Genomic DNA, 13,451 nt, shown 5'->3' on the forward strand with positions numbered 1-13,451 from the left:
TCCTGTTATAACCCGGTGTTTTCGTAATCTAGGTGACCCAAATAAGACGCTGGTATACTTAGTTTGATTTCAAAAAAAATCAATTTTTAGTGAAAAAATTCGATACGGGGGGGTATACCCGAAAAATGAAAAAACCCTAACTTTGAAGGTCGATATCTCGGCTTCTAAGGGAGCTATCGGGAAAATTCCAACGGTTTTGTCTTAGTTTCGTCATTCTGAATCCAACGAGACCATCCGCAAGGTCGTAGCTCTTACGATAGCCGAGATATGGCATTTTTGATGCCCATTTTTGGCCTCAAAAACGGACGTCGAAAACGACTTTTTCCGGATTTTCAAAGTGCTCTCATTCCCTTAGTTCTGCTCGGATCCTGTTATAACCCGGTGTTTTCGTAATCTAGGTGACCCAAATAAGACGCTGGTATACTTAGTTTGATTTCAAAAAAAATCAGTTTTTAGTGAAAAAATTCGATACGGGGGGGTATACCCGAAAAATGAAAAAACCCAAACTTTGAAGGTCGATATCTCGGCTTCTATAGGAGCTATCGGGAAAATTCCGACGATTTTGTCTTAGTTTCGTCATTTTGAATCCAACGAGACCATCCGCAAGGTCGTAGCTCTTACGATAGCCGAGATATGGCATTTTTGATGTCCATTTTTGGCCTCAAAAACGGACGTCGAAAACGACTTTTTCAGGATTTTCAAAGTGCTCTCATTCCCTTAGTTCTGCTCGGATCCTGTTATAACCCGGTGTTTTCGTAATCTAGGTGACCCAAATAAGACGCTGGTATACTTAGTTTGATTTCGAAAAAAATCAATTTTTGGTGAAAAAATTCGATACGGGGGGGTATACCCGAAAAATGAAAAAACCCAAACTTTGAAGGTCGATATCTCGGCTTCTATGGGAGCTATCGGGAAAATTCCAACGGTTTTGTCTTAGTTTCGTCATTCTGAATCCAACGAGACCATCCGCAAGGTCGTAGCTCTTACGATAGCCGAGATATGGCATTTTTGATGCCCATTTTTGGCCTCAAAAACGGACGTCGAAAACGACTTTTTCAGGATTTTCAAAGTGCTCTCATTCCCTTAGTTCTGCTCGGATCCTGTTATAACCCGGTGTTTTCGTAATCTAGGTGACCCAAATAAGACGCTGGTATACTTAGTTTGATTTCGAAAAAAATCAATTTTTGGTGAAAAAATTCGATACGGGGGGGTATACCCGAAAAATTAAAAAACCCAAACTTTGAAGGTCTATATCTCGGCTTCTATGGGAGCTATCGGGAAAATTCCAACGGTTTTGTCTTAATTTCGTCATTCTGAATCCAACGAGACTATCCGCAAGGTCGTAGCTCTTACGATAGCCGAGATATGGCATTTTTGATGCCCATTTTTGGCCTCAAAAACGGACGTCGAAAACGACTTTTTCAGGATTTTCAAAGTGCTCTCATTCCCTTAGTTCTGCTCGGATCCTGTTATAACCCGGTGTTTTCGTAATCTAGGTGACCCAAATAAGACGCTGGTATACTTAGTTTGATTTCGAAAAAAATCAATTTTTGGTGAAAAAATTCGATACGGGGGGGTATACCCGAAAAATGAAAAAAACCAAACTTTGAAGGTCGATATCTCGGCTTCTATGGGAGCTATCGGGAAAATTCCAACGGTTTTGTCTTAGTTTCGTCATTCTGAATCCAACGAGACCATCCGCAAGGTCGTAGCTCTTACGATAGCCGAGATATGGCATTTTTGATGCCCATTTTTGGCCTCAAAAACGGACGTCGAAAACGACTTTTTCCGGATTTTCAAAGTGCTCTCATTCCCTTAGTTCTGCTCGGATCCTGTTATAACCCGGTGTTTTCGTAATCTAGGTGACCCAAATAAGACGCTGGTATACTTAGTTTGATTTCGAAAAAAATCAATTTTTGGTGAAAAAATTCGATACGGGGGGGTATACCCGAAAAATGAAAAAACCCAAACTTTGAAGGTCGATATCTCGGCTTCAATTAGAGCTATCGGGAAAATTCCAACGGTTTTGTCTTAATTTCGTCATTCTGAATCTAACGAGACCATCCGCAAGATCGTAGCTCTTACGATAGCCGAGATATGCCATTTTTGATACCCATTTTTGGCCTCAAAAACGGACGTCGAAAACGACTTTTTCCGGATTTTCAAAGTGCTCTCATTCCCTTAGTTCTGCTCGGATCCTGTTATAACCCGGTGTTTTCGTAATCTAGGTGACCCAAATAAGACGCTGGTATACTTAGTTTGATTTCGAAAAAAATCAATTTTTGGTGAAAAAATTCGATACGGGGGGGTATACCCGAAAAATGAAAAAACCCAAACTTTGAAGGTCGATATCTCGGCTTCAATTAGAGCTATCGGGAAAATTCCAACGGTTTTGTCTTAATTTCGTCATTCTGAATCTAACGAGACCATCCGCAAGATCGTAGCTCTTACGATAGCCGAGATATGCCATTTTTGATACCCATTTTTGGCCTCAAAAACGGACGTCGAAAACGACTTTTTCAGGATTTTCAAAGTGCTCTCATTCCCTTAGTTCTGCTCGGATCCTGTTATAACCCGGTGTTTTCGTAATCTAGATGACCCAAATAAGACGCTGGTATACTTAGTTTGATTTCGAAAAAAATCAATTTTTGGTGAAAAAATTCGATACGGGGGGGTATACCCGAAATATGAAAAAACCCAAACTTTGAAGGTCGATATCTCGGCTTCTATGGGAGCTATCGGGAAAATTCCAACGGTTTTGTCTTAGTTTCGTCATTTTGAATCCAACGAGACCATCTGCAAGGTCGTAGCTCTTACGATAGCCGAGATATGGCATTTTTGATGCCCATTTTTGGCCTCAAAAACGGACGTCGAAAACGACTTTTTCAGGATTTTCAAAGTGCTCTCATTCCCTTAGTTCTGCTCGGATCCTGTTATAACCCGATGTTTTCGTAATCTAGGTGACCCAAATAAGACGCTGGTATACTTAGTTTGATTTCGAAAAAAATCAATTTTTGGTGAAAAAATTCGATACGGGGGGGTATACCCGAAAAATGAAAAATTCCAAACTTTGAAGGTCGATATCTCGGCTTCTATAGGTCATATCGGGAAAATTCCAACGGTTTTATCTTAGTTTCGTCCTTCTGAATCCAACAATATCATCCGCAAGGTCGCTCTTTTAGTAGCTGAGATCTCGCACTTTTAGTGCACATTTTTGGCCTCAAAAATGAAATATTAAAACTGTTAAAGCAATATAATAAAACCCAAATAATTATTTTATTTACGCGTTAACCTAAACATTAATTACGTATGTATATCGTGAACGACGTAATTAGAATAAATATAATAGTGGTATCAAAAACACAATCAATAGCTTTCCAGATATATTAATCGTGGCTGTCAGGATTATATTATTAACTCGAAATTTATTTAATCGATTAATTAGATGTTAACAAAAATCTATAAGTTAGATATATAACAAACTAGTTCACCCTTTACTTTTAATATTCTCTTTATATTAAAAATAACTAAATTTATTTTTATAACTCCGATAACCTTTAGGGTGAGTACATTAGAGAGGTAAGCTACGTTAACTTTATTAGCTAGTTATTAATATGATGTTCAAGAAATTGGCATCTTAATATGGGGGCTTAATTAGTGTGTAGGGATCACCGGGAGCGATTTAACCAACTTAATTTGACTTTAATGTCGTATATATCGATTTTTGTGTTAATAAATATATTCAAGAAATTGTTAGTTTTTATATCTTCTAGGGCAGTGAAAGTAGAATGTAATTTTAGGTGAAAAACAGCCTAAATAGGTGCTTTTGGACGTTAAATTCCACAACATCAATATTTTCTTTCCCGTAGTATCTCTTGCCAAATATTTCTATACAGGTCCGGAAATGCACAGTTTTCAAGATACAGGGTGAAAAATATTTACTCGATTCTTTTAAAATTTGGCAGTATTACTTGTTATATTAAGAGGCTAATTTAGCCCTAATTAGACGGTCCAGTGGCATCCCGGGGGACATCTTGGCAAAAAATGTGGACCACCGCCCTTTTTTCAACTTTACTATTTGTTTTCAGTTTCGTGTTTGTGACATCTTCAATGTTGCGGAGGGTTGTTGGGTGGGGACAGAAAGTATCTTGAAAACTGTACATTTCCCCATTGAAATATCTCTATACTGTCTATTTTTCGAACACCCTGTATAATTATACATACTTTGTATTAAGTAAACATTATTCATAGCAAAATTCCGTTCACGTTATTAACGCTGTGTAACCGAAAACATTATAATGTGTGTTGCAAAAAAGGTTTTTTCTTTTAATTAATAACATAATAGTTCGATAATTAAATATTTTCCTTATGATTTAAATTGAATGTTCCGTAAAACCTTCGAAACTCAATTTACTTATTGAAAAGGTTTCGAATCATTAATGTTTTGACAGCCTGGACACTTTTATTACGCACATAACGTAATTAAAATGTGTTTTATTAAATTTCAAGTTAAAAAGAATCAATTACTATAAAACGTTTAATCATTAACTACTAATTTAACCCTAGAATAAAAAAAAGTCACTTTGTTACTTACCCAACAGTTTCGCCTCCATTAGGGCTTCCCGGGGGCTCTTTTTCATCCATCGACCCTCCGCCACCCTAAGTTCGAGTGAAACTAGAGTCGAACATGTGTGACACGAAATCGGTATTTCGCGATGCTTTTAAGTCGGCAATGCTTCTTGGCATATCGGAGAAACCTGATAAGAGAACTAGTACGTTAGAGCTATATATTATCGTATTTCTCAACACAATTTAAGTAATGTTAAGTTTTATTGTTTAGTTTTATTGTTTTAGTCTTATTAAAGTTTTCGGATGCAGTAAAAGTTCCCCCCCTGGGAAATTCTAGGTTAATAGTGCACTAAAAAAGCCCAAGGAACTTTCCAGCCTTTATACATAAGAAAAAACAACTACTTTAGTAATACTTTGATTAAAGACGTGTGTATAGAAGGAAAATTATAGAGATGGAGGTAGATACTTAGGGAAGTGTTACTGTGTTGTCAGATTTTGAACTTAAATAGAATTTTTTTCATTTGGTGCTGAAAAACACTTTCAGATGTTATTTCTGTAAAGCTAAATAAATATTCCGATTTAAATCATAGCTTAGAACTAATAGTTTTCAAATCACTGAATTATTTCGTATGTTTAATTCGATATTTTATTCTCCAATTGAAGAGTGTTTTTAGGCTCTATGATTCACGGTTGTAATAATTTATGTGAATATAATTCTTTCACTTCCAGATCAAGCAAAGAATTAATAAGAAAGAAATGATCAGATAAATGATGAAACGTTTTATAACATATTGTCAATAACCCACTTCGACCTAATAAAAGGTCGCAACGAACTGCGAAGAATGTTATGTCAGTCATTTGTCTGACTCCCGTATAAAAACCCCCAAACCTCTCCCCGGGATATTGAATTAGGGATACATACACGGCAAAAGAAAAATTGAAGAAAAGCTCCAATAAAGATAAAATGAGAGAATAATAGAGGTTCTGTTTTGAACTGCCACGTAGATAAACTGTATCCTTTCCACACCGAGTCTCTCGCTATTATTTTATCCAGTTACTATGGAATTTATAGTAAGATGAGAGAGTAGATGCCTTAATATTAGGATAACGTCATAATAGCGTCTCTTATGTGTTATTCGTCATCGGTAAAATCATTCATGGGGAACGTTCGTTATTCAAATATTAGTCGCGTACTTATACAGGGTGTTGGTACATAAGTGCGATAAACTTCTAGGGGTGATTCTGTATCAAACTTCTGATAGCCATATTTTTCGTTTCTTAACTAGTTGAATGAAGCCGAGTATACTGGAATATAGCTTCATCCTTTTACTATAATTGGCCATAAACCGCATTGCTGAAGTCAGCGATGCAGCTGAGTTATGGCTATCAGAGTGGGACTAGTTTTCACCATTAAAAAAATAAATTTTGACTTTGAGGTCATAAAAACAATATAAGATAATTTTTTCGGAAAAAATGAATAGCATTTTCGTAATGTACGGGTCGAAATCTATAAGAAAACAAATTTTCAAAAAGATTTGAGAATTTTTTTTTTCTTCAAACTTTGAAAATTTTGACGACTTAGACGCATTTTTTTCAGGGAAAAAAATTTTTGTTTTTAAATCTTCTTGAAATTTTTTTTTCTTATAGATTTTGACCCGTACATTACGAAAATGCTATTCATTTTTTCCAAAAAAATTATCTTATATTTTTTTTTGACCTCAAAGTTACAAAAATAGGTCAACTTCTAATAGCCATATTTTTTGTTTCTTAACTAGTTGGACGAAGCCGAGTATACTGGTGTCTAGCTTCATCCTTTCACTATAACTAGCCGCAAACCGCATTGCCGAAGTCAGCGATGCAGCTGAGTTATGGCTATCAGAGTGGAACTAGTTTTTTATATTATATCGTAACCTCACTTTATTCGAAAAGTGGAAATTCCCGTACGTTTAAAAAGTTTGTCTTAAAAATTGACGATGTATTTATTATGCAAATGAAATTTGGAGGGTTTTAAGAGATGGTGATCGCGCATTTTTTGACATGCAAATGACATGCACCGTTTTTATGCCTGGAGGAAATTAAACATTTACTCCAAAAACCTGGAATAGAAAATAAATGACCTCAAAACGTCCCTTATTAATACTTTTGTAAATGGTGTTAATATTCACCTTCATATATTTAAACATTTTATTCACCCTCAACTCAGTAACTTTAAAAGTTTGAAACATATAAAATAATGCCTGGAAGAAACGAACCGTTATTTCAATTTGCTTCAGAGGAACAATTTCAAATGTATGGAAAATTGGTCCAATTGCCTGGAAGAAAATTTAAAATTACCTGAAAAGTACGATACAACAAAATCGGCCCTAAATATGATCAAAAAAATACCCATGACTCCTACTGTCTTAGTGGAACAGGTTCAAATGCCTGGACGAAATTAAACATTTACTCCAAAAGCCTGGAATAGAAAATAAATGACCTTTAACGACTACAAATGACCACGAAACGCCCCTATTAATACTTTTGTAGATAGCGTTGTCACCTTCACATTATCCAGTGGAAACTGTCGATTTCCATTTTATTCACCCTGGATATTTTTTGTATTTTGTGACCTGGACAAGTGAATAAATCTTTAACCTTTTATAAAAGATAAAGCTTCTCACCATCTTCTACTACACTTACACCACTGTCTTACGCATTAATATTACACATTATAATGGATCTGTCCTATAAGTAACCAAAGAGAAAGATGATACAATCAATGCTTTGTTGGAGTGAGAAAACAGAGACAATCTGTGGCACCGTTTTTATGGAAAAAAATAATCTTGACGCGTCATTTCTTTAATATATTATTAAGAACTATCTAATACAACAACACTAAACCAGAACAAAGACTAAAGAAAACCCCAAATGCAAAAATCTAGAGCATTTAAATCTGGCAATGGAGCAGGCCAATGTTCTGTACAAGTACTGTTCCAATGTGGAAATACTGTATCTAAGTGATTACGTACATTGATACTAAAATGGGCTGGTGCACCATCACGCATGAACCATAAGTGTTGCCTCAGCTGTAGGCATTGTGGAAGGAAATATGAGTCAACTAAATTATCGTCAAATAATCCAAGCCATACATTTAATGAAAACTGATGCTGAAAATGAGCCTCAAAGATAACGATAATTATAAGAATCATTCAACATCACGCATAGAGAACGTTCATGATTTTTGTATATATTATTTGTATTTGCCTTATACACGTTTGGTCTGCTCGGATCTTCTGTGCAAGTCTCTCTTTGTAACGATTTGCTTGAATGAATTGTCACTTGTCACCCTAACAAATCAATAACTGTATCGTTTTTCTCTTTGGTCAATTATAGGCAGATATTGAATTTTTGATAAAAAGCTAACGGCTTATTCACTGTGAGAAAAGTCCAGGTCACAAAACTATCCAGGGTGAACAAATTGACTTGAAACACACGGATTTGTTAATAATGTGAAGGTGACAACGCCATCTGCAAAAGTGTTAATAGGGGTCGTTTTGAGATCATTTGCAGACGTATAAGGTAATTTATTTTCTATTCCAGGCTTTTGGAGTAAATGTGTGATTTCTTCCAGGCATTTGAACCGATTCCACTAAGACAGTAGGAGTCATGGAGATGAAGATATGGAGTTAAGTACTGTATTAAATTGGGTTAAGGATTATTTAAGTAACAGATGTACTAGACTAACGTAAGTGATAGATTTTCAAATACAATTCTAAGCAAACTAGGTGTGCCACAGAACAGTGTTCTTGGGCTCTTATTATTTATAATTTACGTAAATGATATAAACACAGTTTTGCGTAATTCATTCATTAATTTGTTTACGGACAACACTGTGATTTGCGTGATAGGAAGGGATTTCAAAAACATTATACTGAGATGCATATTTTGTATGATTGGTTGTACAAAAATTAATTAAAATGAAAACAAAATGTACTGTGTTAGGGTCAAAGACAAACTATAATAAATTTCGTGAATTAGCCTGTACTGTAAATATAAATGGAGATTAAATTAACTATTTAAATTGAACTTTTCATTGCATGTTTGTAAAAAATTTCATTTTTGTCTCGTATTTCAACTTGTTTATTACTATGGTCTAAAAAGTTAGTATTTAATTGTAATTTAATATACTGATATTCTATTTCCCGAAAAAATAAATAAAATCCTTAGACTAAAAATCAAGATATTGACATTTTTAGCCCAAGAGTGCCTGGAAGAAATAAAATAATTTGTCTCTTATTGGCGACTTAATATCTTATTTTTTAGGGGCTAAAATGTTGTAATTATTGATTTTTAGGATAGTTTAATGATTCTTTTAGCATTTAAAAAAAAATACTCAAATCTATACATTAGAAATCAAAATAGTGACATTTTTGTCAGAAGAGTGCCTGGAAGGAATAAAATAATTTGTCTCTTACTGACAAGTGAATATCGTGAGTTGTTGTGTTTAAAATTATGTAATTATTGATATTTGTGATACTATGATGGCTTTTCAAGTATTTCCTGAAAAAATCATTAAAATCCTTACACTAAAAATCAAGATATTCACATTTTTACCCCAGGAGTGCCTGGAAGAAATAAAATAATTTGTCTCTTATTGGCGACTTAATATCTTATTTTCTAGGGGCTAAAATTTTGTAATTATTAATTTTTAGGATACTTCAGTGGCTCTTTTAACACTTTAAAAAAAAACTAAAATTCATACATTATAAATCAAGATACTGACATTTTTTCCACATGTTGGGCGCCACACTTTTTTTGCCAGGAAAGGTATATACTTATCACATATTTATTATTCTAGGATTTGGCCTGAAAAATTAAGTCCAAAAATGTGTTCAAATCTATAGCAGGCATAACTATGTAAACAATTACTTTAAGGAAAATAAGGATGGTAAGAGTACTTGTCGCCTATAGTTTTAATACTGACAATTAAATATTCGTTTTCCATATTGATTGGGATTGATTGTGTGGAATCTGATCCATCCGAGATACTCACATGTTGGGCGCCAAAGTTCCACTCACTTTTGTCAAATTAAAATTTTTGAAAGTACAAGAATATATTTATTAATCATTATTAAATATTGATATCCGCCAAAGGTTTCCGTGAATATTCCTACAGGAATGAAAATACAAATGTATGGAATTATTATCAAGAAAAGGCAGTAACAACCGATGGTGGGTAAGCGCCCTTCAACTGCCTAAAAGAAATTAAAAAAAAATATATCCAGACATTTTAAGTGATTGTAATATTTTTCTAGGCAGTTAATAGTCGATTTTTTTAGCACGAGAGAAATTTTGCTTAATCTAGTCATCCTTCGGCAATACAAATTTTCTAAAAGATCAAATCATGTATCTCTATCAGACAATTATTGTATTAGAGAAATGTGGAACCAAAATCCCCAGCTAATATGTATTTTTGGTCCCGGAAAAACCCTCACTTGAGATGTAAACTTATGGGACTATTTATATGGATGAATCATATCTTAACTTTTTACAAAATACTTTGCCAATACTGTTAGTAGATGTTCCCATTGACCTAAGTATAAACATGTAAGTAGTGTGAACATAATGGTTGTCTATTATATTGCCTAATTTTAATTATTGTTCAGCTTTACTCGTATCTTGTACACAAGAACACATAAATAGGCTTCAATTACAGCAAAATTAACCTAAGAGGATTATTTTGAACTATGGTAAATATACACACCAATTGAATCTATGCTTTCTACATTAAATTGGTTATTGGTAGAAAAAAATATTGAACAGGCAAATTTAATATTAATTTTTAAAATCGAACGTGGTCTTTTACCTAACTCTTTAGCAAGGTTTTTGGATAAAAGAGAAAATTTCTATCAATACAATATTCGGTCAAAGCAGAACTACAATATTTAACATGTTAAAACCACTGCTTTAAAAAAGCAACATCACTGAATATGTTTAATAGAAAAGTTTTTATTTTTTAAAGAAATAATTATAATTTAATTTTAAGGAATTTATTATGTTACAGAAATGTATAATGAAATGTTTGTTATATGTACTGGCTAGGTGCTAAATAAAGGATATTAATAATATTATTATGGGTATTTTTTAAGCATTTTAGGACCAATTGTGTTGTATTCTCCTTTTCGGGTAGTTTTCTTCACTTGCAAGTCTTTTTCTGTAACTTAAAGTTTTACTTGAATGAATTTCTATTGCATTTTAAAAATTATTGTCTCCGATCTGCCACTCCAACGAAGCATTGATTGTATCATCTTTCTCTTTGGTTACTTATAGGACAGGTCCATTATAATGTGTAATATTAATGCGTAAAACAGTGGTCTAAATGTAGTAGAAGATGGTGAGAAGCTTTATCTTTTATAAAAGGTGAAAGATTTATTCACTTGTCCAGGTCACAAAATACAAAAAATATCCAGGGTGAATAAAATGGAAATCGACAGTTTCCACTGGATTTTTTGATAATGTGAAGGTGACAACGCTATCTACAAAAGTATTAATAAGGGACGTTTTGTGGTCATTTGTAGTTGTTAAAGGTCATTTATTTTCTATTCCAGGCTTTTGGAGTAAATGTTTAATTTCGTCCAGGCATTTGAACCTGTTCCACTAAGACAGTAGGAGTCATGGGTATTTTTTTGAGCATATTTAGGGCCGATTTTGTTGTATCGTACTTTTCAGGCAATTTTAAATTTTCTTTCAGGCAATTGGACCAATTTTCCATTTCTCGCGTCAAAAAGTGGATCAAAAGTGCATTTTTCCACTTTCGATCGCGTTTCACTCTTTAGTAACATCCAGGATCACCTTGAAATTGTACTTTTCTAACTTAATTATGATCTTTACAAACGTAAGAAATAATTTCATAGCGATCGTCAAAGATTCTTGAGGCTCAGAGGGGTTTAAGTGCCAAAAAATGAGTCACAAGTGCATTTTTTCACTTTCGATCGCATTTCACTCTTCACTAACGTCCAGGATCATCTTGAAATTGCACTTTTCTTATTTAATTATGATCTTAACAAACGTGAAAGGTGATTTTATAGCTATCGTCAAAGATTCTCAAGGGTCAGAGGGGTTTAAGTGCCAAAAAGTGGGTCAAAAGTGCATTTTTCCACTTTCGATCGCATTTCACTCTTCACTAACGTCCAGGATGACCTTAAAATTGTACTTTTCTAACTTAATTATGATCTTTGCAGACGTGAGAGATAATTTCATAGCGATCGTCAAAGATTCTTGAAGCTCAGAGGGGTTTAAGTGCCAAAAAGTGGATCAAAAGTGCATTTTTCCACTTTCGATCGCATTTCACTCTTCACTAACGTCCAGGATCATCTTGAAATTGCACTTTTCTTATTTAATTATGATCTTAACAAACGTGAAAGGTCTGTGAGTTTCTGGAATTTCACGGTCATTTAAAAAATTATGTCTAGTATTAAATTTGTACATTGATTCAAATTGATAGCAAGTGTTGCAAATAAAAGTACACCTATAACCTCCTGAGGGTAAAAACTAATAGTTAGGCAAATTTTCACGCGATCCTGTAATAATGTGGTTCTTGTTCAGCAGTTAAATGAAAGAATGACTACGAGGACTGCAAGTATCTAGAAAAGAACAAATACTGTTTAAACTTCATATACTGAAAAAAAACCGTGGAGGTTCAATTGAGAATCAATGGCTATGGTGGCTGACTCCTTAAATAATGATTTTTTTAATGAAAAATTAGTTTTTAAAAAAATGACACCAATGGAAAGCATGTTCAACTGCCTGGAATAAGTCAAAAATGTATTCAAGTGCCTGGAAGTAGTCAAAAATGTATTTAACTGTCTGAAAGAATTTAATAACGTATTCAACTACCTGGAAGAATTCAAAATTTTATTCAATTGCTTGGAATAAGTCAAAAACGTATTTGACTGCCTGGAAGAAGTCAAATATGTATTTAACTGCCTGGAAGAAGTCAATAACGTATTCAACTACCTGGAAGAATTAAAAAATTTATTCAATTGCCTGGAATAAGTCAAAAACGTATTCGACTGCCTGGAAGAAGTCAAATATGTATTTAACTGCCTGAAAGAAGTCAATAACGTATTCAACTGCCTGGAAGAATTCAAAAATTTATTCAATTGCCTGGAATAAGTCAAAAACGTATTCGACTGCCTGGAAGAAGTCAAATATGTATTTAACTGCCTGAAAGAAGTCAATAACGTATTCAACTGCCTGGAAGAATTCAAAAATTTATTCAATTGCCTGGAATAAGTCAAAAACGTATTCGACTGCCTGGAATAAGTAAAAAATTTAATCAACTGTTTGGAATAAATCAAAAAACTATTCAACTGCCTGAAATTAAAAAAAACCACTTCAACTATTTGAAATAAGTTAAAGAAACTCAACTATCCCGCAAATGAGTAAATATTTACCACAATCATTCGATAGATTCATCAATACGTAATAGTGGTGATCATCAATTAGGAAATTCTTAAATAAACCTGAAATTAAATTTAAAAAAACCATCATATATAGTAATTCCAGTGAGGCATTAATTTGAGTGATTTTGATTTGTAAGTATTGAATTTAGGTGAATCAATAAAATGATTGTCATGATTTAAAAGGGCCCTTATATAGGCAATTAAATTGATTACGTAAATCAAGTATTTGTCTCAATTTTCCTGCAAATGGGAATAAATTTATCGTAACTACTTGCTAGAGTAATCAGTACGTAATTGTAATGATCATCATAGCGACTCCTCATGGTAGAATAAATGAATCAATTCGCATGATTCCTGTCAAGAATTTCTAGTTAATAAAATAATTAAGAAAACCTTAAATAAACCTGAAATTGAATTTAAAAAACCATCATATATATG

General features: G+C 33.6%; 1 protein-coding gene across 2 annotated transcripts in view; it reads right to left on the minus strand.

The window, feature by feature from the left end:
• LOC126745810 (adenylyl cyclase 78C-like) overlaps nt 1-13,451 on the minus strand; it is a 99,983-nt gene that overhangs the window by 83,521 nt on the left and 3,011 nt on the right. For both annotated transcript variants that reach the window (XM_050453819.1, XM_050453820.1), the window contains exon 2: nt 4,595-4,757. In XM_050453819.1, the coding sequence (XP_050309776.1) occupies nt 4,595-4,644 (50 nt within the window). In that variant the 5' untranslated portion in view covers nt 4,645-4,757. The remainder of the gene's footprint in view (nt 1-4,594; nt 4,758-13,451) is intronic.

The sequence above is a fragment of the Anthonomus grandis genome, chromosome 16, assembly GCF_022605725.1.
Source record: "Anthonomus grandis grandis chromosome 16, icAntGran1.3, whole genome shotgun sequence".
Classification (NCBI taxonomy): Eukaryota; Metazoa; Arthropoda; class Insecta; order Coleoptera; family Curculionidae; genus Anthonomus; species Anthonomus grandis.